The following is a 25,597-nucleotide window of genomic DNA, read 5'->3' as shown; positions in this document are numbered from 1 at the left end:
GCTTGTTGGTAACTGAACCTTGAGAATGGCCTGAGAAAAGAGTGGTCCGGGCCTTGCATTCTTTGCTTACCCAATAAGACGTGTAGGAGCAAAACTCATAAGAGACTCCCTGGAGGCGTGTTTCTCAAGAAAATATGTCTATAATAATCTATTTGCAATGCATAGCAACTCAGAAAAACAGAGAGTGCCTATGTTTTATTTCAGGGAAAAAGCAAAACTTCAATAGGCATTTAAGTTGCTTGTATTATCTGTAATACCCAAGAATAGTACTCTGGTTAGGTCAAAATGTGAGCTGAATCTCCTTAAATTATGTGGCTAGCTTAGATATCAGAAGATAAATAATGAATAGGCACTTTTTAATAACTTCTAACAACCAAGAAGTTGAGATCATGATATTTCTTTAGGCTGCAAAGTAGAGGAAGCTATCAGAACAAATCCAATAGGAAGGATTTGGAGAGCTGGAGTTATCCAGAGTTTAGTAAAAAAAAATTACTTCTGTGCTCACTCCATTGTGGCTTTGCTGCTACCAGGAACTCTGCAAATAAAAGAAAATATGCTTTGTTAAAATATTGCAGTATCTCTTTAAATGTAGGTTTGGAGCTTCTAAACATTTATTTTGAATAAAGATTTTGACAGTTCAGTTTCATTTGAGGCTATAGTAGTTTTGGAAGGGGAAGTGAGCAGGGTTTTTTTTTGTTTATTTTCCCTTCCTGATGCATTGCATTAGGATAAATTTATGTTATGGCAACCTTAGCATTCTTTATTCTGTACTTTTTGTACTTTTTAGTTTGGCATTTTTTTTTCTTTTTTGAGACAAAGTCTTGCTCTGTTGCCCAGGCTGGAGTACAATGGCGTGCTCTTGGCTTACTGCAACCTCCGCCTCCCAGGTTCAAGCGATTCTCCTGCCTCAGCCTCCTGAGTAGCTGGGACTACAGCTGTGCGCCACCTTGCCCAGCTAATTTTTGTACTTTTAGTAGAGACGGGGTTTCACCAGGTTGGCCAAGCTGTTCTCGAACCCCTGGCCTCAAGTGATCCACCTGCCTCAGCCTCGCAAAGTGCTGGGATTACAGGCATGAGCCACTGTGCCCAGCAGTTTGGCATCTTTGTAAGAATAATAAATAATTGTTTTTAAGGATTCTGATTTTTATCTTAATAAACAATGAAATACTTCTCTCTCCTTTCTCTAATTTCCATTCTCAAAACCTTGTGGGGACTCATTCTAGGGAGACAGTCCTTTTATGCCCCAGAGGCTTTCTTGCAAATCAGTTTTCCTGTCTGGTAGTCATTCTTACTAGTTTTGTGTGCATTCTTCTGGAGACAGTTCTTTAATATATAAGTACTTATAGTTTTATTTATTGACCTATTTTATAGAAAAGGTAGTATACTGTACATGTCAACCTGCAGCTTGCTTTTCTCACTTATACCTTAGAGATCTTTTCATATCAGTGCATAAAAAGTTTCTTTCTTGTTCTTTTTTTTTTTTTTTAAAAGACTGTCTGCCGCTCTGTTGCAGTCGTGTGCAGTGGCACGATCATAGCTCACTATTGCCTTGAATACCTGGGCTTAAGCAATCCTCCTGCCTCAGGTTCCTGAGTAGCTAGATATGTGCCACCTGGCTAAATTTTGATTTTTTTTTTTTTTTTTTTGTAGAGATGGGGGTCTTGTTATATTGCGCAGGGTGGTCTTGAACTCCTGGTCTCAAATGATCCTCCTGCAGTGGCCTCCCAAAGTGCTGAGATTACAGGCATAAGCCACCGTGCCTGGCCTTTTTCTTATTCTTTTAATAGCTGCATTTTAATAGCTATATAGTAACCTACTTCATAGGGGTGCCATAATTACTGTAAAATTTTGCAGTCTTTTTCTTTATAAACATTTCTACATTGAATAATTTGGTACTTATTTCATTTTGTTCATATACAAATATATCTATGGGAGAAATTTTTAGAATTGGATTTGCTGGGCCAGAAGGTAGGTACTTGTCAATTTTGATAGGTTTTACCAAATGGTCCTCCATTGAGATATTTCTAATTGAGAAGTCACAGGGCTTAATGGAGTCCTTGCATGGGTTTCAGTGTTTCCATATCAGCATGCTGTATTAGTCAGTTCTCACACTTCTATAAAGAAATACCTGAAACTGGATGATGTATAAAGAAAAGAGGTTTAATCGTCTCATGGTTCTGCAGGCTGTACAGGAGGCATGACTGGGGAAGCCTCCGGAAATTTACAATCATGGCTGTGGGTGAGGGGGAAGCTGGCACATCTTACATGGCTACAGCAGGAGAAAGACAGAGAAGGGGAAAGTGCTACATACTTTTAAACAACCAGATCTTATGAGAACTTACAATCATGAGAATAGCAAGGCAGAAATCTGCCTCCATGATCTAATCACCTTTCACCAGGCCCTTCCTCCAACATTGGGGATTACAATTCAACATGAGATTTGGGTAGAGACACAAATCCAGATCATATCACACCCCTTTACCCCACCTCACCCCATCCCTCATATAGTTGTTAGCAATGTGCATGTGCATTTGTCTGGGGAGTCTATAACCTCTTTTGTTGTCTTTTTTTTTTTTTTTTTTTTTTTTTTTTTACAGCTTCATTGAGATAAAATGCACATTCCATAAGGGTCACCCTTTTGAACTGTACAATTTAGTGGTACCATCACTGCTGTCTAATTCCAGAATATTTTTGTCACCCTAAAAAGAAAACCCCATGGTCCATTAGCCATAGTCTTTCCTCATTCCTCCCTTCCTGTAGCCCCTGGTAGCCATTTAATCTGTTTTCTGTCTGTGTGGAGTTGTCTGTCCTAGACATTTCATATGAGTGGAATCATATACTACGTGGCCTTTTGTGTATGGCTTCTTTCACTTACCATATGTTTTTCAAGCTTCAGCCATGTTGAAGCATGTATCAGTGTTTATTCTTTTTTATGGCTGAATAATATTCTGTTGTATGGATATACCACATTTTTGATAATCCATTCATCAGTTGGTAGACATTTGGGTTGTCTCCGCTTTTTGTCTGTTATGAATAATGCCACTTTGAACACTCATGTATATTTTCACAGTCTTTTAAGAACCATTTTTAATATATAAAGGTATAAATCAGTGAGAAAAATGCAAATTCAACAATCAATGGACAATATATACAAATAGATACTTCACAAAGAAGAATGGTAAATTTTAAAAATGAAAGTGTCGATGGCTGTGTATTCTTGAAGAGGTATTCCCTCTGAAAGATTACTGTTTTATAACCATGTGAAAGAATATTAATTGTTAGCAGGAGAGATCTTGTGGCTGCTTACAGGTAGTTCGAGAATGATATTCAAGAATTTGAAGTGTTATGGTTAGACTTTTCTGTGGCTCTTATCTCCCTTGAGTATGAGTTCTAAAGGAAAGTATCTTATGGCTTCTTATAACTTCCCAGTGTGTGTACACTGCAGCTGTGTGTGTGTGCTCCCACATGTTAAACTTTGGTTATTATATGGGTGCACATGTTAAACTTTGTATTTGGTTATAATTTTAAATTTCAAAAAGTACAAAAACAAAAACAGTACAGAGAACACTCAGGTATTCTTCAGCCAGATTCACTTGTTGTTAACCTTTTACCCAATTTGCTGGCTTGTTCTTTATCTACCTACCTACCCATCCATCCAGCATCCGTCCATCCATCCATCCATCCACCATCTAACCATCCATCCATCCCTATACACACAATTTTTTTCCTGAACTATTTTAGGGTAAGTTACATACCTCACAGTATTTTACCCCTAATTTTTTCTTTTTTTCTTTTTTTTTTTTTTTTGAGACGGAGTCTCGCGCTCTCGCCCAGGCTGGAGTGCAGTGGCCCGGTCTCAGCTCACTGCAAGCTCCGCCTCCTGGGTTTGCGCCATTCTCCTGCCTCAGCCTCCCGAGTAGCTGGGACTACAGGCGCCACCACCACGCCCGGCTATTTTTTTTATTTTTTACTGGAGACGGGGTTTCACCGTGTTAGCCAGGATGGTCTCGATCTCCTGACCTCGTGATCCGCCCGTCTCGGCCTCCCAAAGTGCTGGGATTACAGGCTTGAGCCACCGCGCCCGGCCATTTTTTTCAGTGTGCATTTTTTTTTTTTTTTTTTTTTTTGAGAGGGAGTCTCGCTCTGTCGCCCAGGCTGGAGTGCAGTGGCGCAATCTCGGCTCACTGCAAGCTCCGCCTCCCGGGTTCACGCCATTCTCCTGCCTCAGCCTCCTGAGTAGCTGGGACTACAGGCGCCCGCTACCGCGCCCGGCTAATTTTTTGTATTTTTAGTAGAGACGGGGTTTCACTGTGGTCTCGATCTCCTGACCTTGTGATCCGCCCGCCTCGGCCTCCCAAAGTGCTGGGATTACAGGCGCGAGCCACCACGCCCGGCAAGTCTCAGTGTGCATTTTCTAAGAATAGGTTCATTCTTTTATCAACTTCAATAATTTACATTAATAAAATAGTTCAATCACCTGTCAATATTACAATTCTGTCAGTCGACCCAATATTTACTGGGTTTTCACAAAGTCCTTGTGAAGGGGGCATTTATTCCCATTTTACTACTGAAGGAATCAACTAGCTAAGTGATTCAACAAATGTCGTATTGCTAAGATGGCTAATGTTAATAAAGTACTATGTGCCAGGCACTTTTCTAAGTGCATAACTTGTAAATACTGTCTTTAAATCTTATAACAGCTCTTTGAAATGAATCAGAACCCTGAGGAATACAGAGTAAGGAACAGACAGAGTGCCCAGGGGAATGTTAAGTTTTAGGCACTTTTTCTGCTTCTGTAGTGACTAAATAAGATTTCATTCTTTTGTGTGTCTGTGTGTTTTAATTTTAAAACTTAAAATCTGAAAATGGGAGCTGGAAAAGGAGCAGGTATTTTCAATATTGCTTTAGTTGCATGGTATATCAGAGCAGCTGTGAGTTACATTCTTGATGGAAGTAATAATTTTGCCTCCTCTCTCTCTCTCTCTCTCTCTCTGTGTGTGTGTGTGTGTGTGTGTTACATAATTTTCCTGAAAGTCGTATTTGTATGGTATATTATAGCTTACGGAGAACTTTCATATGTATTACCCATTTGATTCTCACCCCATTTAAGGTGAGATCATTTGACCACTTATAATTGAGTTAGGATTCAAGCCTAGCTCAATTTTAACTGGTCTTCTCCTAATCTAGTGCTGTCGTCATTACTCTGTGCTCCATTAATAGAGGCTTTACTTTCAAGGTAGTCCTGATGCAGCTCAGACTTTAAATTACCCAAGTCCTTTGCTTACAACTTTATGGGAAAACAAAAAAGAAAAGAAAAATAAAAAGAACAAATTACCCAAATCTCGAAACTTGGTGCTACCTTTTTTCTCCCCTTACAAATGTTTTTTCTTAATTCATAAAAATTAAGATAGTTTTAAGATTTAATTTTCAAAAATTAAGATAGTTTTAAGATTTAATTTTTAAAAATTAAAGTAGCAGATAGTTTTAAGTCATGAGGGACAAAGTTTTAGAAAGATTGACCTTATTTGAATAATTTGGTGGTATCAAATGAAACCTTTAGCAAAACTAATAAGATCCATATTTTATTATATAGTAGTCATTATTGTGCTACGTCGTTGTGCCAATTAAATTAAGTGTATCTATTTAGCAGCAGCTCTAGAATTATTTAGTTTTCGGATTGGATGAGACCTTTAGAGGACTAATGAAGTGGCTTTAAACTTTTTTATCCACAATCCACAGTAAGAAATGTATTTAACTTCTCTTTCTCTCTTATACACAATCTCATGAAACAACTCTTACTACATATAAAGCACCCTTTTTCTTTTGTTCTGTCCTGTGCTTTTCTGTCAAATTGTTTTTAAAGGCTGTAGTGATTTACTAAAGTGATAAACCTGATATTGGGTTATAATAATGTCAAAAGCACTATTCTGGCTTAACTCTCTCTTTTTACTAATATGTAAATAGACCCTACAAGGCGACGTGACTTTTTTTTTTTTTTGATTGTTCAATTAAGTCATTGCAATGCTGGGTCAGGAATTAAGGACACCTAACTTCCAATTTTGTATTTTCATTTAATGACTTAAATTACTATTACTTTTATTAGTTACATCAAGTATTTCTTTTGTTTAGTTACATGAAGTATTACTTTTTTATAGTTACATCAAGTGGAGTCATTAACTGAAATACCAGGAAACCATTTTGCGGCTCCTTTGAAGATCCCTGTGTACAGGACTTGAGTCCCTCCATTCTTCAAGAGGCTGTGCCCATGGTGTGGCTTTCCTAAGAGCATGTGGTGCATACTCCTGCTTTTACCTCTCTTTTGGTTGTTCTTTACCTTCATTCAGAAGATGAGATTGGTAGGGTAGCCCCATCCTACAATCTAGCGGGGACTTTGTCTGTTATCTGTTCTCATCCTGGAAATTATACTACATATCAGAAGGTATTCTTCATTTAAAAAATTAGAAGGAAATAGTTTGCAGGATGGAGATTATCTCCTTGATAATCTGCCAAATAAATGGTTCAGGTTGCCAGTACGAAGCTTCTTTAATTTTTGGCAATTGGGAACTGGTTATATGCATACATACACACAAAACTTAATAGAAAGAGTAAAATAAAATTTTGACTGTCATGAGATTGAGAAGAGTAGAGAAAGTGGAAGTCTAAATTTTCTCTTTTTTCCGGCTTTAAACAATTTAATGAGAAAAAAGAAGTGTACGTAAGATTCTTAACAAAAATCAAGTTAAGTTTTTAAATGTATTTGAATATTTAAGGATTGCCACAAATTAAATTTGTCAATGATTTTAACTATATGTGTTTTTCAATAATGTATCTATAAATATGTTTACTGCAATACATATGCAATAATGTATGTTATGTAATTTTTATTTAATTGAAAGATTATATTTTTATTTTTGATCAGATACAATGAAGAGGTTAATCAGTAATGGTTTCCACTTTATCTATCAGTTTAGAGGGCAAGATTCAGCCAAATGAGATTAAGAACTGTTAGAAAGATGTGCAGCAAGTCAGTGATTACTGTGTGATTCATCCATAGGTTATCGATACTTGATCTGACTTGAATTTACGTGAAATATTTGAATGTATTTCTTAGCGTAAAAATCCCATTTTAATTTTTTTTTTTGGAGCTAGGCTCTTACTCTGTCACCCAGGCTGGAGTATAGTGGTGCGATCATGGCTCACTGCAGCCTCAACCTCCTAGGCTCAAGTGATTCTCCTGCCTCAGCCTCCAGGGTAGCTAGGACTACAATTGTACACCACGATGCCCAGCTAATTTTTTATTTTTATAGAGACGAGGTCTTCCTATGTTTCCCAGGCTGTTCTCAAACTCCTGGCCTCAAGTGATCCTCCTGCCTCAGCCTACCAAAGTGTTGGGATTACAGGTGTGAGCCACCACTCCTGCCTCCTAATATTATATCTAATTTGATTTATAGTAATTGAGCTTATCTCTTAGCGACATCACAGAAACAAGGCTTTAGTGAATTTTGTTAATAAAAAGAGACTATCATAGCTTTCAGTGTTTATCAATCAATAAGGTTTTTAAAATTAAAACCTTAAATTAAATTGATAATTAGATTAAAATAAGCTGGGCCAGCACTTTGAGAAGCTGAAGCAGGAGGAGGATTGCTTGAGCCCAGGAGTTCAAGACCAGCCTGGACAACATAGAGAGATCCTATCTCTACAAAAGTATATACTAGCCAGGCACTGTAGCATGCATCTGTAGTCCCAGCTACTGGGGAGCCTGAGGCTGGAGGATCTGTTGAACCTGTGAGGTTGAGGCTGCAGTAAGCCATAATTGTGCCACTGCACTCCAGCCTGGGTGGCAGAGTGAGATTCTGTCTCAAAAAATTAAATTAAAAACAAAATGTGGACGTACTTGAAACTTTGACTCTTACATTGATGCAGCCTTCAAAGGAAGTTGTCCATTTGTGAAAGTTTTCCTTTTATATAAGTCTTTCGTACAGTCAAATAAGTGTTTACTAAATGAAACACTACATTTTATAGTGCAGTGGCACTAAAAGGAAACTATTTTGCAGCCGTGGAGTTTTTTTCTTTTGTTCTTTTTACTTTTTCCAAGGCAAGATGCCTGGTGGGAGAGTTGTCTGGAGGCAGGATGATCAGAAGCAGGAACTGGCCAGCTATTTGCTTATTTCAGTCTGTATTATATCATCTGATATGCCCATAAGGGAGATGTGTCAATTGGTTAATGGGCCAGAGTATTGATTTTATGTTTTCAGATTGCTAACAGAGAGATTAGGCTTCCAGATACAAGCAGTTCCACAAGTCTCTGTTTTCAGACAGGTGCGTAATTAAAGTAACCACACAGTTCTCTGAGGTTAGAGTTCCATGCTGTGATGAAGCCTCTCTATTTGGTATTTAAAAGCAGTTTGAAGCTATTGTGTAACTATCACTGGACTTGAAGTCAACTGACCTAAGTTCTAGCCTTGGCTCTTCTACTCTCTTAACAGTGGATTAAATGATGAGGCTTATTTTAAAGAATCTTGAAAACTATAGTAATTTCAACAAGAGGAGATTAATTGAATGTATTATGAAACATCAAGATAATTGAAAATCTGTGCTGCCATTATTGCATGTCAGAAGTCATTGTGATACATTGTATGTGCAAAGGCAGTTTACCAAACAGAATTACATACAGTGTAATCGTTTTTTTCTTATATAGGAAAATACCCACTTCCCCCTGCTTAAAGAAATACCAGACACCACAATGTGTATGTGTATTTAGCCTAAAGATCATATTTTTTTTTGCCTAGGAAGTATAGAATAATTTAAATATTTTATATTCAGATAGCTGAAGATGGCTTGCTGAGATAAAACATTGGAGCCCTGTGTTTGGTGATTGCTGTGGGTTTCATTTATTTTTACTGTCTTTACCCTCTGTATTTATTGGTAGTGTTGAATATTTATTTTCAGAACTATTATAATGTATCTTTTTCTATGGGAGGACGTGAATATTTGACCACAGATGGTTTTCATTTTTTTAGTATGAGGCATGTGGATTGACAGCCTTTGAAACTTGAATGCTGTGTAATATGCAGGTGCTTTTATTGTTTATAGAAATGCTTAATCCTTGTTTGAAATTTATTAAATGCTATGCCATCTGTAAGCCCCTCTAAATTCCACAGATTAATTAGCCTTTAAAGTAAGGTTGCCTTTTGTCTAACTTTTAGTATAAACTCTTCCATCTGGGGACTTTCACTTTTATGTCCCTGTTCAGTGTTCTGTGTACTTCAGCACTCTAGTATTAATTATGGACACTGGCATTCTAAGTAACAATGAAGATCACTAAAAATAAAAGTAGACTGAACAAAGTGGCATTGTCCAGAGAATAGTTTGCATTTGGTGAATAATCAGTCCATCATGGCTTTGCCATTGCTCTTTGTATGTGCGTGTGTGAGTGTGTGAGTGTGTGTGTGTGTGTGTGTGTTTAGCATTACTTACAAGTGAGATAGTTATTATGCAGGGACATTTTTACAGATGATGGTTTCATGAAAATCAGGATTTTTGTAGTTTAAATAAAAAACACCCTTTTTGACATTTCATGTAACATTTCTTTTCCTTGTGGGTTCTGATTTAAAGGTTGTTGAAAATATTTGGTGTTGGGAGTTCACTTGGTTGATTTTGGCATACTTTTCTTTCTAGGAAATGTAGTATCAGGGTGGGAATTGTGTTGTTGTTTTAAAAGAAATAGATTACGTTCTTTAACTTTATTTACTGGTCTCAGTAAGAGTTGTTGAACACTCTAGAGTGTTACTTTTTAAAGTCTATTGCAAAATATATAGAAATTAGTAATGCAGCCATCTGTATACTCATACTAATCAATTTAATGTAGGTTGGTGCTTTTTATGGACTTAATTTTGCCACCTCTCTCACTTCCCCAAAGAAATTAGACTAATGTGTAATAATAGGCTTCATAACTTAATTTAGAAGATATAACAAAAATAATTTCCCTCAGTAAGTTTCTATTGTAGTAGATATTGTTGGTATATCCTACAAAAAAGTAGGATCAGATGTGGTTTGGCTTTCAACCTATAAAATTCAGGTGGGGAAAGAGAGAGAGAGTTAACATTCTTGAAACAATTGAGAGCATTAGAGTGTTCCAGTGTATCCTCCAAATTCTAAGGGTATAAGATGTTCAGAGAAAATAAAAAATAAGGGTGGGTTAGAATAATTGAATTTGAATGGGCCTTGGAATTAGATTAGTGGAGGAGATAGCATTCCAAGTGGAAATAAACTATGTGAATAACGAAACAAGTTAGACATGTATGGAGATTATGGAGTAGCCTTAAATGATAAGATTGGAGGAATGTGGCTTGAATAGCTGTAGATTTAGGGCAGAAGGTCTGGTTAGGCAGTGGGAGGTCACAATATGGAAGACCTTAAAAGAAAAGATGGGTAGCAGGGATATATGACTAGCTTGTTTTTGTAATTGAGTAGTAAGATAAAAATATCTTCTTGGGAGAAGTTATCTAAGAAATGGTAGACAGGATGAGATGGAAAACAATTGAAATAGGAGTCTGTTGCAGTAGTACAGAGATGAGTTAATGAGTGCCTGTATTAGGAGAATGGAAGAGGGAATAGAGAGAAAGGAATAACTGAGACACATTTTCACTGGAGTAAACTTGGTCATTAGTATATACTTTTAACATATTCAATGAGTGAATGAGGGATTGAGAAGGGCTGAATATAGTGAATAAAGAAAAATAATAGTTATTATTGATAGAAGTTACTATTGATAGAAGATGGATAGATTTTTAAAAAATCTAGTTAAAGGGAGATAGTTCAGTTTGCACATAATGGATTTGAAGTGGTAATAACTGTGTAAGTAGAAGTGGTCTTATAATTAATTGACTATATGGTTCTGGGGCATAGCCATTTCAGGGCCAGAGATGTAGATTTAAGATGTATGTATATATGCGTATGTATTTAAAGATACTTTCTGAGGGAGTTTCTAAGGGGAAAATTAGAAGATTAATACATGAGCCTTAGAAAACATCAGAGGAAATTATTTAACATTTGGGTTTTAGAAGGCCTTATTTAACCATTTGATTTTAACATATTTAGTTTGAGCAGTGTTTTTTCAAACCTGTTTTGAAACAACTAGTAACCTGTGCTTTGAAAAAACAGTTAAAAATAATTGTAAAAATTAGTATATTCTGATCTATTTCATCTGATTCTAAAACCAGGATATTCTGATTCATTGTAACTTTTTCTAGATTGCTGTGCTAAGGAGACAACAACGTATGATAAAAAATCGAGAATCTGCATGTCAGTCTCGCAAGAAGAAGAAAGAATATATGCTAGGGTTAGAGGCAAGATTAAAGGCTGCCCTTTCAGAGAACGAGCAACTGAAGAAAGAAAATGGAACACTGAAGCGGCAGCTGGATGAGGTTGTGTCAGAGGTAAGTGTTAGTAATAGGGCTGGGTTGAGATGGGCTAAAGTATCCCCTGGATAAATAAATAGATAAACTTTTACATTTTAAATTAAATTGTGTAAACAATTGTGCTAGGAAAAGGAGGGTACAATCAGTCCTAAAACATTTGCAGTAAGGATAAAGCCTTTGAAGAGGACCCTTTGAATTGCACTCTCCAGTCTACATAGAAAAGTTGTCTCCTTTTCCTGGGTTTCTCTTCACTCATTGCCTTAACACCCTCTTTTCTGACTAAATGAATCACATTGAGGCTTCTAAATAGCCCTGCCATATTGTTCCTTTTAAAAAAGAAAGCAATATAAAATAAAAGTGTTTTTATTTTTTCTCAGTCCACCTAACAACTAATGTGATTTTTGCCTTCTGTTACTATGCTGACTCCAAGAGGGTTAATCTCCTCAGTTCTATTCGGGCAATTTACTGTTTTCAGAATTTCTCACTGCAGTGCTGAACCATACAGATGCCTATCAAATGGGACTTCTTACACTATTCTTTTTCTCTTGGCCCTGAGTACATGGGTATACTCCTGTATTTTACTGAAAACAATGATTTAAAAAGTTAGGGAGGCAAACTATAGAAGTGTCTCAAAATTCTTTGGGGATCCATAAAAATATAAAAATGTTGATTCTGGCCGGGCGTGGTGGCTCACGCCTGTAATTCCAGCACTTTGGGATGCTGAGGCGGGCATATCACGAGGTCAGGAGATCAAGGCCATCCTGGCCAACATGGTGAAACCCCATCTCTACTAAAAATACAAAAGTTAGCTGGGTGTGGTAGCGCACACCTGTAATCCCAGCTACTTGGGAGGCTGAGGCAGCAGAATCGCTGGAACCCGGGAGGCGGAGATTGCCGGGAGCCGAGATGGCGCCACTGCACTCCAGCCTGGCGACAAAGTGACACTCCGTCTCAAAAAAATATATATACAGATATATATTGAATTCTTTCCTCTTGGGTGAAGAGGCAACTGCAATGGAGTGGCTGCTGTGTTTTTTTCTCTTCTGCTTCTCTCCTTTTCTCTCCCTGCTAGAAAAGGGAACTTGAAAGTCTCTGCTCTAGTCTTGAAAAGTATTATTTATGCACCTTTGATGTTTTTTTAAAAAAATAAGACAAAGTATTTATAAGACAAGGTATTTACGTAACTGGTAAAGAGGAAAATTCTAATCTTAAGTGTTGCTTTTTCTGAAATTGATGTGTAGTTTAATTGTATTTAATGTGGTCATTTCCTTTAGAACCAGAGGCTTAAAGTCCCTAGTCCAAAGCGAAGAGCTGTCTGTGTGATGATAGTATTGGCATTTATAATACTGAACTATGGACCTATGAGGTAAGTGAATAGATATTTGTTTTGGTTACTAATGCTAAAAACTTAAATTCTCATTATTCTTTAGCTTTCATCATAAACTAGAGAAAAAATGATTTGTTTTTCAAGATGTATAAGGAGTAATGAGACAGGAGCCATGCCTTCAAAGATCTCATGATCCAGCTGGGAGGAGAGACAAGTAGAAGGATGACTATGGTATAATGTGATGAACGTAATAATAGCAGGGTTAATGAGTCCTAACATAATACAGAGTACGAGTTCCTTGAGGTGAAGGTTCTTGTCGTATTGATGGGTACTCGATACATTTTTTGTTGAGTGACTGAGTTATAAGGGAGATACCTACGAAGGAAGCTGAACATTGAACTGTGATATCAGTTTGCCATGTGCAAAGTATGATAAGGGCATGCCAGGCAAAGGGAACAGCATGTTTAAAGGCACAGTTATGAAATGGTATGACATGATCATAAAAAAGTAAAAAGTTCAGTGTATCTTGTATATGTGGGGAGTCTGCATGAGGCTAGATGTATGACTAGAGGTATAGGTGCTGCTGTGTATAATGAGGCACCCCTAGATTTTAGGTGGAGGGTAACATAATCAGCTTTGCATATTAGGAAGAGGATTTTGAGGGTTGTATTGAGTATAGAATGGAGTGAGGAGAGACTATTGGCAGAGAAAGCATTAGAAGACTATTGAGGTATTTCAGGTAATAAATGAGAGTCTGAACTTATACTCTGGTTATAAAAAGGATGGGCAATCTTAGGGTACCTCTCTTATGTAGATTTTGTGGGATTTGTTAACTGGTATAATGTGGGACATGAGGAAGAAAAGAGGGAAGTTAAGGATAATTCAGAAATTTCTATCTTGAGGGACTGAATGGTGGTGCTGTCATCTGAGGAAGCAAACATAGACAGACAGTTTTATGAAGAGAGACAATAGTTTTTAAGTATAGTAAGTTTGTGGCACTGACTAGATATTGAGAATTAACATTATAAATAGGTAGATAGACTGACAGACAGATAATGTTAGTGGAGTAGATGGGATTATCCAAGGAGAACAAGTAGAGGAAGGAAAGTAAGAAGAATCTGCGGGACACCAGTATGAATAGTAGATAGCCTTGGGAAAAGAAATTAGGGAATCACAGCAAATTAGGGGAAGAACTGAAAGAAAGTAGCTTTTTGAAGCCAAAGTAAAAAGAGTTTCAAGCAGGTCTTGGGCAGTGGTATCACATGCTGCTGAGAGCTTGGGAGACACAGAAAACTGAATTTGGCAATTATCAGATCACTTGTAATCTTGGAAAGCAGATTTAGTAGGATTAGGCATGAAGAAGTCTATATTAAAATTGGTTGAGAATTGAAAGGAGTTCAAGTTGAATAATCTTTTTTTAAAAAAAATTTTGTTATGAAGATTTTCAAATATACAGGAAATTTGAGAAAATGATATAATCAACCCCTTGCTCTCATGACATTTATAATCTAATATAGGTGATATATACTAATCAAAATGATTACACAAATAAATGCAAAATTGTAACATTAGGTGCCATGAAGGAAAGGTACATGATATCATAAGGCCATATAATAGGGTCACTTGCCCTAGTTAGGGAAGTAAGGCCAGGTTTCTCTGAGAAAGAAGTGATTGACTTAAGATCTAAAAGAAGATTAGGAATTATTTAGGTAAGATACAGGAAGAACATTTCATATAGAATATATAAACATCTATACCCACATTCGTGTTGTGTCTTTGTGTTTATATGTATTTAGTTTAAAAATTTTGGTTTTACGTGAAAGAATTATATACAAATTGTGCTTTCTTTAAAATATGTGAATAAGTTATTCTCTTTTAATACTACATAGTTTTTTTGTAGTGTAAATGTGCCATTATTTAGCAGTTCTCAAACTTTAGGTCTTGGGAATCCCTTTGTAGCTTTAAAAGTTACCAAGGATCCCAAATAATTTTTGATTTTGTGGTTTATGTATACTGGCATTTATTATGTGAGAAATTAAAACTTTAAAAATAAAATTAGAAAATTTTTCATTTAAAAATAATGAACCATAAACCGTTACTTTATGTGTTAACATAAATAACATGTTAATGAAGAATAATTATATCTCCCAAACCTCCAAAAATTTGGTGAGATACAGAAGAGTGGTAGTACTTTATAGTTTTGTAAAATTCTTTTTTCTGGGGAGGAGGGAACTCAAATACATCAGTTTTAGTTTTTCTCTAAATACACGTTTATTTGCTACTAAAAATTGAAATAGCATATTGAAATCTCCTGTTATTACAATCCAAAATTTTGAAAACCAGAAAACCAAATTAATTATTATTATGCTCTAGCCAGACTACCCAGTATTTTCCTTACATTCTTTCCCCACAGGTTACTTTCCTTTAAATTCTTAATGTTGGATTTTATCTCACTGACTTCAGGTTTCTAAAACACATGGGGATACTTGAGACCTATTGTTGCTTCTTTAGGTCAAATCAATAGTTTCGTAAAAATCTTTGATGTCCGACTTAACAGAATCTGGCAGGATTCTCTCATCTGTTTTTTCATGTAATCTGTTATATTGTTGGGTTGAAATAAATGAAGAAAATTTAGACTCACATAGGTATGTAGTTGGAAAAGGGAGAACTTTGCTGACTTTGAAAGACTTTTAGGATGCCCAGAGTTCCTTGGACTGCTTAAAACCCCAGTGCACATTTGCACAACTGCTGCTGTAATTTATTTAACCATCTGTTGATAGGCAGCTAGGGTATTTCCAGTTATTTATTGATATGTGTGCATAAAATGTATTTCCATATATCTATGTGTCTGTATGTATATGATAGAATCTAGACTAGAACTAGAGGTTATGATTATCTGAAATTGTGATAGATTTTGCTAAACTGCCTTCCAAAAAGACTGTATCTGTTTACATTCCCACTAGCAGGAGAGAGGAGTATCCATTTTCTCATGTTTCCTAACATTGGATATTGTGTTTTTAAAATATTTGCCTATCTTGTGGATCAAAAAAGTTATTATTAGCCTGTCACATTGGCCTGTGTGCTCTTTCTCAAACACTCTAAGCCTGCTAGCACTTCATGGTCTTCACTTTTATTCCCACTGCCAGCAATGCCCTTCCCTCAGAGATTCTTTCTGTCAGGTGTTAAGCTCAAATACCATGTACCCCCGAACTTAAAAGTTAAAAAGAAGTGATTAAAAAACATTAATTTTTTTTGGTCAAAAAAAAAAAAAAAGCTCAAATGCCACCCCAGTGAGGCTTTCTTGGACTACCTTTTCTAAATGTCCATCCCAGCTCCTGCCATTGCATTCCCAATCCTCTTTCTTTCTTTACTTTTCTACATAGCACCTCTGACCTTCAAGTATGCTATGTAACTTATTTATTTTATTTTCTTTCTTTCCCTGCAGGTATTTTTATCTCCTTTGTTTTCCAGTGCTTAGAACAGTGCCTGGCACATAGTAGTTACTCAATAAATACCTGTAGTATGAATGAATGAATATCTCCCTCACCCAATTAGTAGGAATTATATATGTTCATAAACTATTTCTCAAAAAAACTGTGTGTTCTTTTAGTTCCTCATTTCTTATCTGAGGCCATATGTGGTACTTGTTTATTTAGTCAGACATACAACAAATATTTATAGAGCACTTAATGTTTGCCAGGTACTGAGCAAGGAATCAAGGATGCAAATATGAATAAAAGTACAGTCTAGTAAGAGAATCAGATATGTAAACAATTGTGTGAGAAAGAATTATATGGATGTCATATGAATATATAGGAATGAATAAAAGGAAAAACTTTTTGTTTACACACTTCCGAGACCAGATATGTGGATTTTCTACACTGAGCAATTCTCCAATTCTCTGGACACCAACTGGATGTCCTACAATTTAACTAAATTCTTTTTTAAATTTTAATTTTAAAATATTTTTTATTGAGACAAGGTCTTGCTCTGTTGCCCGGGCTGGAGTGCAGTGGTGTGATCGTAGCTCACTGCAGCCTCCATCTTCCAGGCTTAAGCAATCCCCCCAACCTCAGCCTCCTAAGTAGCTGGGACTACAGGTGCACCTCACCACGCCTGACAAAGTTGCTCAGGCTGGTCTCGAACTCCTAAGTTCAAATGATTCTCCTTCCTTGGCTTCCAAAGTGCTGAGATTACAGGTGTGAGCCATTATGTCTGACAAATTTAACTCACTTCTGACACTAACTACCTGGAGTTAGCACAGGCTCCTCCAGTTTAAGGGCTTAGTCCCTAAAGACTGCCCCCGACTTCAGTCCCCAGTTGCAAGTCCCAGGTTGTGACCTGTAACTTCTGACCAAGTGGCTGTAAGTTGCGGGTTCCCACAATCCCCTCTTGAGGTTTGATAATTTTCTAGAATAGCTCACAGAACTCAGGAAAACTCTCTTATTTACTATTACTGGTTTATTATAAAGGATATGTGGGGCAAGCTAAATGGGAGAGACTCATAGGGTAAGGCATAGGGGAGGAGTGCAGCGCTTTCATGACGTCTCCAGGTGCACCACCCTCCTAGTACCTCCTTGTGTTTGCTAACCTGGAAGCTCTCCAAATCCCATTGTTTACGGGTTTTTATGGAGCTTCATTAGGTAGGAGTGATTGATTAAACCATTGGCCATTCATACTCGGAGGTTGAGGGATGGAGCTGAAAATCCCAACCCACTAATTATGTGGTTGGTTTCTCTGGCAGTCAGCCTCCATCATCCAAGAGTCACCTCATTAGCATAAACTCAGGTCCAACTGGAAGGGGCTTATTATGGATAACAAAAGATACTCTTCTTACCCCCATCACTCAGGAAATTCCAAGGGTTTTAGGAGCTCTGTGACAGGAACCAGAATAAAAACCAAATGTATTATTTCTTATTATATCACAAATTCACAGACATATTCTTGAGGGAATATAGAAGTAACCAGTAACGCTGCTAGTGGCAATCATGGGAGGCTTTATGCCGTAGTACTCAATGAAGGAATAAAGAGTATTAGATTATGCTACAGGAAGTGACAGTGGGGTTGTGGGGACATCTCATTGTAGAAGCCCTCATGAATCAATAGAATTTTAGGAAAGGAAGGACTGGAACAAAAAAACTTTTTTTGAGTGCCCGTGCCCACCAGACAAAAAAATTTTTTAAATGGATTAATGATCTTCACAGCTGCTGAAGTAAAGGGGGCAGGTGGGGATGGATCTCATTTCTATGGTAGATTGATTGATGATGAAAGGAAGAGATGATGGTCCCTATTTTATCAAGAAGTGGTTTGTGTTCAAAAAGGAATTAGACAGTAGAAAAGGGGGATAAAAAATTGGAGAAAGTTTAAATATTTGAAAATCTTGAGGATCCATCAGTTAAGATCTGTATCTTTCTCTGTGTGAGACTTTAGGAACAGCCAGCCAAGAAGTAATGGGAATATTAGGAACTATTGAAGTTAAAAAAACATGTTAAAAGGCTTAAATTGAAGAAAAACATCAAGGAAAAAAGTTGGAAGAAATGAGGAAATATAGAAAAGTATCTTAACAAGTCAGAGTATCTTTAGACACCAACAAGGAAATAGGGAGGAAAATGGCTGTGAAATTCATAAAAACCAAGAACTATTTCTTATAGACAAAATTTGGCATGAACAGTGAAATATTAAAGCCCAGAGAGCAACAGTGATTTGAAAGACTGAAACTTGTCCCTGAATCCAATGTTGGGAATTGAGATGTTTCATTATTTTTGTTATTCAAAAGCATTTCTTGATTGGCCTCTTTGTTTTCAGTCTTTTTACTGCAAGACCGTGATCTTCTCTGGTCTGGGAGTCTGCCAGAGGAGCAGGAACTTCTCACTTGAACCTTGTTACTACCTGGAAGATATTTATTGAACAAGTGTCCCATCTATAGTCTGGTGTGTCTAGAAACCTTAAGCATGCGTTATTATGTTTTAATTGGAAACTGCATAGGCTTAAAAAGAAAACAGATTGTGAGCTGTATCTGAACTTTTCTTAAGTACCACAAAATTAAGTTTATCAGACAAATAGACATTTGAATCAGATTCCCGAAGTGTTTTAAATTTAGGAACCTAAACTCTTTTAGAACAGATCACATTACCAAGTAAAGTAATTAATGTGGTTTCAGATGTTCAATGTAGAATTGAATGTTTGTGCCTTATTGGTATGGGCCAAAGGAAAAAAATGTAAAACACACAAGTTTGCCAAATATTGGTATGCCTTAAACATTTCCTGAGGGCATTTGGTGATGAAATATAAATATATCTTTACATATAAAGTAAGAGAGTTTTGTCAAAGGTAATGTGCAGCAAAGCTGACTAGTTTGAAGAGGTTTGGGTTACTGAATAGGCATCACACAGAAAAAGAAAATAAACTAAATGGACTTATGAGGGTTAATTTTTCTGACCTTATTGATATTTTGTGGATGGTAAAGAAGCCATCTAGCTGTTTCTTGCATAGGATTCAAGGAGCTGGCCTACTCTGGGTGGTCTATAAAAATAGTAACTCTGGGCAGCAGGGATTGGCTAAGCAGGACAAATGTGAATTGGTTAAAAAGAAAACCCACTTCTTATTACTCATTGGGGTTAATTCTATGATTTTTCATCATATTTTATTGTTGAAAAACCTAAAATTTAACCCAGCTTTTTTTTTTTTTTTAAATTGTCACTACAGACTCTGCCTTTTCTACTATACTGTAAAGTGTTACTTTTTTTTTTTTTTTTTTCCTACCTTAAGATTAAGGAACCTTAACCTTTTGTTTTGGCAATATGGTGGGCTAAAGATACAGAGAAACTCATTGCAGTTTAGCACACTAGAAAATGATGGTTTAAAAAATAAATCAAAACTTTTATTTACTGGCTCAACTGGAGACAAAGTAAGGGCTTCTCAGAGGCCAGAAATAATAAAAGATAAGATGAATCTATAATGGTAAGCTAGCATTGGAAGTGGTGCTTGTTCTGGATATAGTTCCTGATCCTTGTAGCCTAGTGTCTGGGGATGGGAAAGAAAGCTCTGGACCCAAGTGAGGTGGGAAGTCACAACTGAGGCCCCCCTTTTCCTCTACCCAAATAAAGCCAGGACTTCCAAAGAATGACACTCTTGGTTGCCAAAAGAGGGGAACAAAAGTTGCCATACCCCACAGGGAAACTGTTACTAAGTACCTATATTGGTTTTGGCTTTAGTTAGTGTGGAAACAAATGACAAGTCTTTCCTGATAATTGTTTAAGCCCCTAACTAATCAGGTTAGAGCCTAAATTTATACTAGTAGTGTGATCCCCCCCAAATCAAGCCAAAAATGCAGTTTAGTTGGGCTTATGTTGGTGGTACCTGTAGGCACCTGAAGGAATCGAATGCAGAGTCTTCTCAGAAGAGACACTTTAAAAAAGAAAGTGTCCATCCTAGAAACATTTCCATGGATAGAGGAGCCAGTTGAACATGACCACACGTCTGCTTCTTCCCCTCAAAAGTCATTCAACACACCAGGAAACCATGCCACCATGAGTAAGAGTTAGAAAAAATAAACTACAGAATCACACTCTGAAAGACTATAGATATTTGAATTATCAGATAGGAATATAGAATATATTAAATAAAAGAGGGAATTAAAGTTTGGTAAAGGGACAAAAGACTACCAGAATTGGCCAGAATATTTTGAAAAAAAAATCTGGAAATAATTTAAGTTAAAATTATAAAAACAATGACGAGGTTAAGACAGCAAAATAGGTATACTTGAAGAAAGAAATTGTGAATGGGATGATGGATCTGAAGAAATTATATAGAATGTAACACAGGGAGACAGAGAGGTAGAAAGTGTGAGAGATATTGGACGAGAGGTTATGCCACCATACGTAAGTAATAAAGTAACATTCCCAGTCATGAGACATATTGACATCTGCAGCTCCTGATGGGATGCACTGAGAAGGGCACAGTATCACTTCTATGATATTCTTGTCCCTAAAAATGTATAACCTGAATTGTCTTTAATTTTATTTTTTATTTTTATTTTTAGAGACAGGATCTTGCTCTGTTTCCCAGGCTGGAGTGCAGCAACATGATCATAGCTCACTGCAGTCTTGAACTCCTAGGCTCAAGCCTCCTGAGTAGTTAGTACTCTGGGTACACGCCACCACACCTGGCTCATTTTAAAACATTTTTTTGAAGAGATGACATCTTGCTATGTTGCCCAGGCTGGTCTCAAATTTCTGGGCTCAAGTGATGCTCCTGCCTCAGCCTCCCTAAGTGTTGGGATTACAGATGTGAGCCAGCATGCCCAGCTCTTCTCTGGAATCTTAAAAATATTGCTAACTGAGCCCTACCCAAGACCAATGGAGTCTGATAGGATATAGCTTAAAGGCATTTGTTTGTAAACAAAACATTTTTCCCAGGTGATTCTGAAGTATGTCTAGGGTTGAAAACTGTTGTGTATAGTTTTGTATTTCTTTCTTCCTATACATTGTTGTGTATAGTTTTGTATTGCTTTCTTCCTATACATTAGCCACTATGGAAATTGTGAAAGCACTTATTCATTAGATTGTAAGATAATGTATATAAGGGAAGTTTTTATTAAAATGTCTCTAGACAGACACCTCTATATAGGTAGGTTTGTCTTATATACTTGAGGAAATTTGTGGACCTCTGTTTTGGACAGAGTAGGAGCCACAGCATAGTCTGTGAGGGGAACTTCTTCCTGGCACATAGGATTGCAGATTATAGATTCCTTTGTTATGTTTTCCGCTTTCTATTTTAAAGGTCACGATAGTCATCCTCCTTTACTGCAAATCATAAATGAACATACTAAGGAGGTTTTAAATATGTTTTAGTTAGGTCTTAAAAAAATTAACAAATGTTTGGAATTGACAGTGCTTTACCCTGTTTTTGTACTGGGTTAGTGCTGTGCCCTCACTAGGTCTGGAATCTTGATAGTTTGAGACATCAGACTTGGATGAGGAAGGGTAAATCATGCTACTAGAGGGCTAGTTACTCTGTGGTTTTCTTATGAGACTGTGCTTTACGGAAAAGGTAACCATGGAGCATATGGCATTGAGTTTGAGTCATCTGGAACTGGTTAGAAGTAAAATGTTTCTATTCCATCTTTCTCTCAGTTTGTCAGCTTTTCATTATTTTATAGGAAGAATTCTAGCTTCTTATCCTGAGATGAGCTTGTCCCCAAATCTGGTTCCAATTTTTGTTGTTGTTGTTGTTGAGCACATTTCGCCATATGATATCACTATTGGCTATAGGTTAAAAGTTACTGTGTAACTTAAACGTCAGAATTCAAACCACCGAGTATACACGGTTTTGTTCAGCCAGATTTTTAAATGAAATCTAATTTGAGTTTTTGACTAAAAATACTTTCCACATTTATCAAAGTGACACATGAACTGAAGAAATACAATGTATCTAAGGACCAGGTGCTATTGAATTTGGAATTGCAGGAGGGTAACAGAGCCAAAGACAGTCCTTTCCCCAGACAGTCTAACATATTCATGTTTGTCAAAAATGTGTCTGCACAAAGTAATTGGTTCTCTTTTCTCTGTAGACTTCATCCTTTGTTGAAAAAGATGTCTTAGAGCCTATCAAGTGCGGAGCTGGGTTTTGAGGGCATGGAAAATTCTGCTGATGCTTTTCTCTAGTTTTGGCTTTCATGTGAGTTGTACATAGGGAGGCTTATAAGGAGCATCCCAGTGGCTGTATCATGTATCACTTGGCTAGTTTTTCCCCACGCTTCATTGTTACAGTGAAGGGAAAGGCAGTTGAAACCAGAAACCTACATCCCTTGCCAACTTAAGAGAGAAAAGGAGATAAAGTGGTAACTTCTGCTTTCTACCTAGTGAGAAGAGGTCAGTGAGAAACTAGACCGGTTTAGAAAACTACTCTCAGAGTTTAAGTTGAGTACTTCGATATGTTCTTCAGACCATACATCTTAGTTAACATAAAACAAGGACTAGTGGATAGTTTGTTGAAATAGCCTTCTCAACCACCATTTTCTGTACTTAATATAGCCAGGTAGAATCATGCTGTGTAAGCACTGCAGAACATAAATAATAAAGGAAATAAACACCTTAATTTTGTAATAAGTGAAGGTCTAGGCTAATATTAAGGTAGTATAGGATACCTTTGAAACTTTTGAATGTACAGAAGTACATATGTAATTATTATATATTGCTTAGATTTCTAGGCAGTTTGCCATTCATGTCTCTTTTTGTGTCCAGACTGAGCTATTTTGTCACTTCAGTAAGCATTTGAAACATACATTTTAAGTGTCATTCTACAAATGGTTCTTAATTGATTTATGACTAATGTCAGTATGAACTGTAGGTGTGTGCCGTGTCTTTGGACTTTTTGGTGTCTGTGTGTTCTGAACATAAATTGGCATTAGTGTGTTATGCACACAGTCAGTTTATTACAATCCATGGCCTCTGAGGAGCCAGAATTAGGGAATGTACAGATGATCTATATACCTTATATTATTTTCTGTCTCAGCCCTTTCCCGGAATTCTCAATAAAGCAGATTTCTTGATTACTTGCTTTTATTTTTCCTTTCTCCCTTTTTTTTTTTTTCTTTTGGTAAATTAGACAATAAGAGACAAATGGAAATAAGGCAGCTGGAAGAAAAGAGGATGAAAACAGGTGAAGATTCTTAGTTTTGGAATAAGCTAGGTTGGCTGTATGTTGATACCATGTGTGCTTGAGTAGTAAAGGTAGCTAGTTTTCTCTGCGTGTTGTATTAAGCCATTATTTGTCAAACACTAATTACTTTTTATGCACTAAATACTAATCCAAGTATTCTATTTGATATGTGGATTAATTCATTTGTTTCTCTTGATGTCATGAGGTAGGTATTACTATCCCCACTTTACAGATGAGGAAACCGAAGACACAGCTAATATGTGGCAGAGATCAGAATCACAATCTGCCTGTGGAGCCTTGGCTTAATCACTGACAGAGCAACAGCCACTCAGGCAGAGAAAAAGAAGTTGGCATTTACAGTTAGAGGAGTTAGGACTCTAGTACCCTGCCCATTCCCTTAAAGCTTAGGATTGACTGTGATAGGGGAAAGTAGTTTATGAGTTGACTGGATTGATGTAAGTGTAACAGAAAAGAGAGATTGTATTCAAATTTGCAGCCATATTTTTTGACATTTAGAATAATCAGAGGATACCTTTCTGTAGTGAGAAATATACAAAGAGTTGTTCACACACACACCTTTTATATTAAATACTGACTCGGTGATGTCAGCAATCTAATTCTTATAGAGTATCAGTTATCTAATACTGTGGAACAAACCATCCCAGAACCTAAAAGCTTAAGACAACAACAGTTATTATTTTGGTTAAAAAATCTGCAAATTGGGCAGCGTTCAGGACAGACAGTTCTTTGCCTCCATGGAGTGTTAACTGGGGTGGCTTAGGTTGGAGGACCCACTTTCAGATTGGCTCATTCACATGGCCAGTAAGTTGGTGACGGCTTTCAGCTGGGACCTGAGCCTGGGATGTGGGCCAGGGTTCTTGGTTTTTCTTCATTTGGACCTCTCCACAGCTGCTTGGGTTTCCTCACTGTTTAGTGGCTTGGTTCCAAGAATAAGCATTATCTATTAGAATAGTGCTTGCTTTATAATTGCTTACTGAATGAATGAAAGAATCTCAGGTTGTTTTCTTGCTCATGTTGGCCCATTTGGCAAATAGCCACTGTAAAGTGCAGGTTTCTTCCCAGAGCACGGTAATCCCTGGCTCTGAGAACTGCTATTTAGAGGGTTCTTTTATCTTGACTTGAAGGTCTATTTCTTAATTTAACCACATTTATGTTTCTAATAAATTACCCCCAGTTACTACTAGGCTGCAAAAATCATCTCTGAACCATTCAATAAACAGAGAAAAGAAAAGCTTTTTAAAATTTGGAAACTACCTTGAAAACTCCCCATTTTTTCTCCTTTTAGCCTCAGTTGCATTGATAATTAACAATGTTCCGTTCCTGGATCTGGAAATGGTGTAATAGTGACTTCACCACCTGCCATTCTTGAGTTGTGTGTTAGTTTCCCTAAAAAGTAGATCTTGACAAGAGGCAGATGGTGCATAAAGTTTCTTTGTTTATTTTTTGAAAAAGGAATGCCTCCTATGAACGAGGAGCTGGAACACCCCTTAGCTTAGATTCTAGCGAGAAGAGAGACAGTAAACATAAGTAAAATGAGAAAATTATAAATTTTTTGAACAAAGGGTTAAAGTATAGTAGGGTAAATGGTTTTACAGGTGGAAGGGTGGTTGTTGGGACTGTAGTTTTATTTACTTATTTTTAATTTTTTTGAGACAAGGTCTTGCCCTGTTCCCCAGGCTGAAGTGCAGCAATGCAATCACGGCTCTCTCAGCCTTGACCTCCTGAGCTCAAGTGATTGTCCCACCTCAGCCTCCTGAGGAGCTGGGACCACAAGCACACTCCTCCACACTCAGCTAATTATATTATTATTATTATTATTATTATTATTATTATTGTAGAGATGAGGTTTCACCGTGTTGCCCAGGCTGGTCTCAAACTCCTGGGCTGAAGCAGTCTGCCCACCTTGGCCTCACAAAGTGCTGGGATTACAGGTGTGAGTCACTGTTCCCTGCCAGGACTGTAGTTTTAAATGGTGATCACTGTAAGGCAGGTGTTTGAGCCGAGGCTTAAAGGAGAGGAAAGGGTTAGCCATATGGATATCTGGGGAAGAAGAGCATTCCTGTGAGAGGAAACAGCCATTGCAGGCATCCTGGGGTGGAAGTGTGTCTTGCATGTTCAAGGAAAAGCAAGGTGGTCAGTGTGGCTTTGCTAAAACGAGAGTAGTAGG

The 25,597-nt window shown here is 37.1% G+C and overlaps 1 protein-coding gene across 3 annotated transcripts in view; it reads left to right on the top strand.

Moving 5' to 3' along the window:
* ATF6 (activating transcription factor 6) overlaps positions 1-25,597 on the top strand; it is a 188,473-nt gene that overhangs the window by 42,068 nt on the left and 120,808 nt on the right. For all 3 annotated transcript variants that reach the window (XM_007976372.3, XM_073008194.1, XM_073008195.1), the window contains exons 8-9: positions 11,253-11,438; positions 12,695-12,786. In XM_007976372.3, coding sequence (XP_007974563.3) covers positions 11,253-11,438; positions 12,695-12,786 — 278 coding nt within the window. The remainder of the gene's footprint in view (positions 1-11,252; positions 11,439-12,694; positions 12,787-25,597) is intronic.

The sequence above is a fragment of the Chlorocebus sabaeus genome, chromosome 20, assembly GCF_047675955.1.
Source record: "Chlorocebus sabaeus isolate Y175 chromosome 20, mChlSab1.0.hap1, whole genome shotgun sequence".
NCBI lineage: Eukaryota > Metazoa > Chordata > Mammalia > Primates > Cercopithecidae > Chlorocebus > Chlorocebus sabaeus.
The sequence above is the reverse complement of the archived record's forward strand: the minus strand, read 5'-3'. Positions and strand labels throughout refer to the sequence as shown.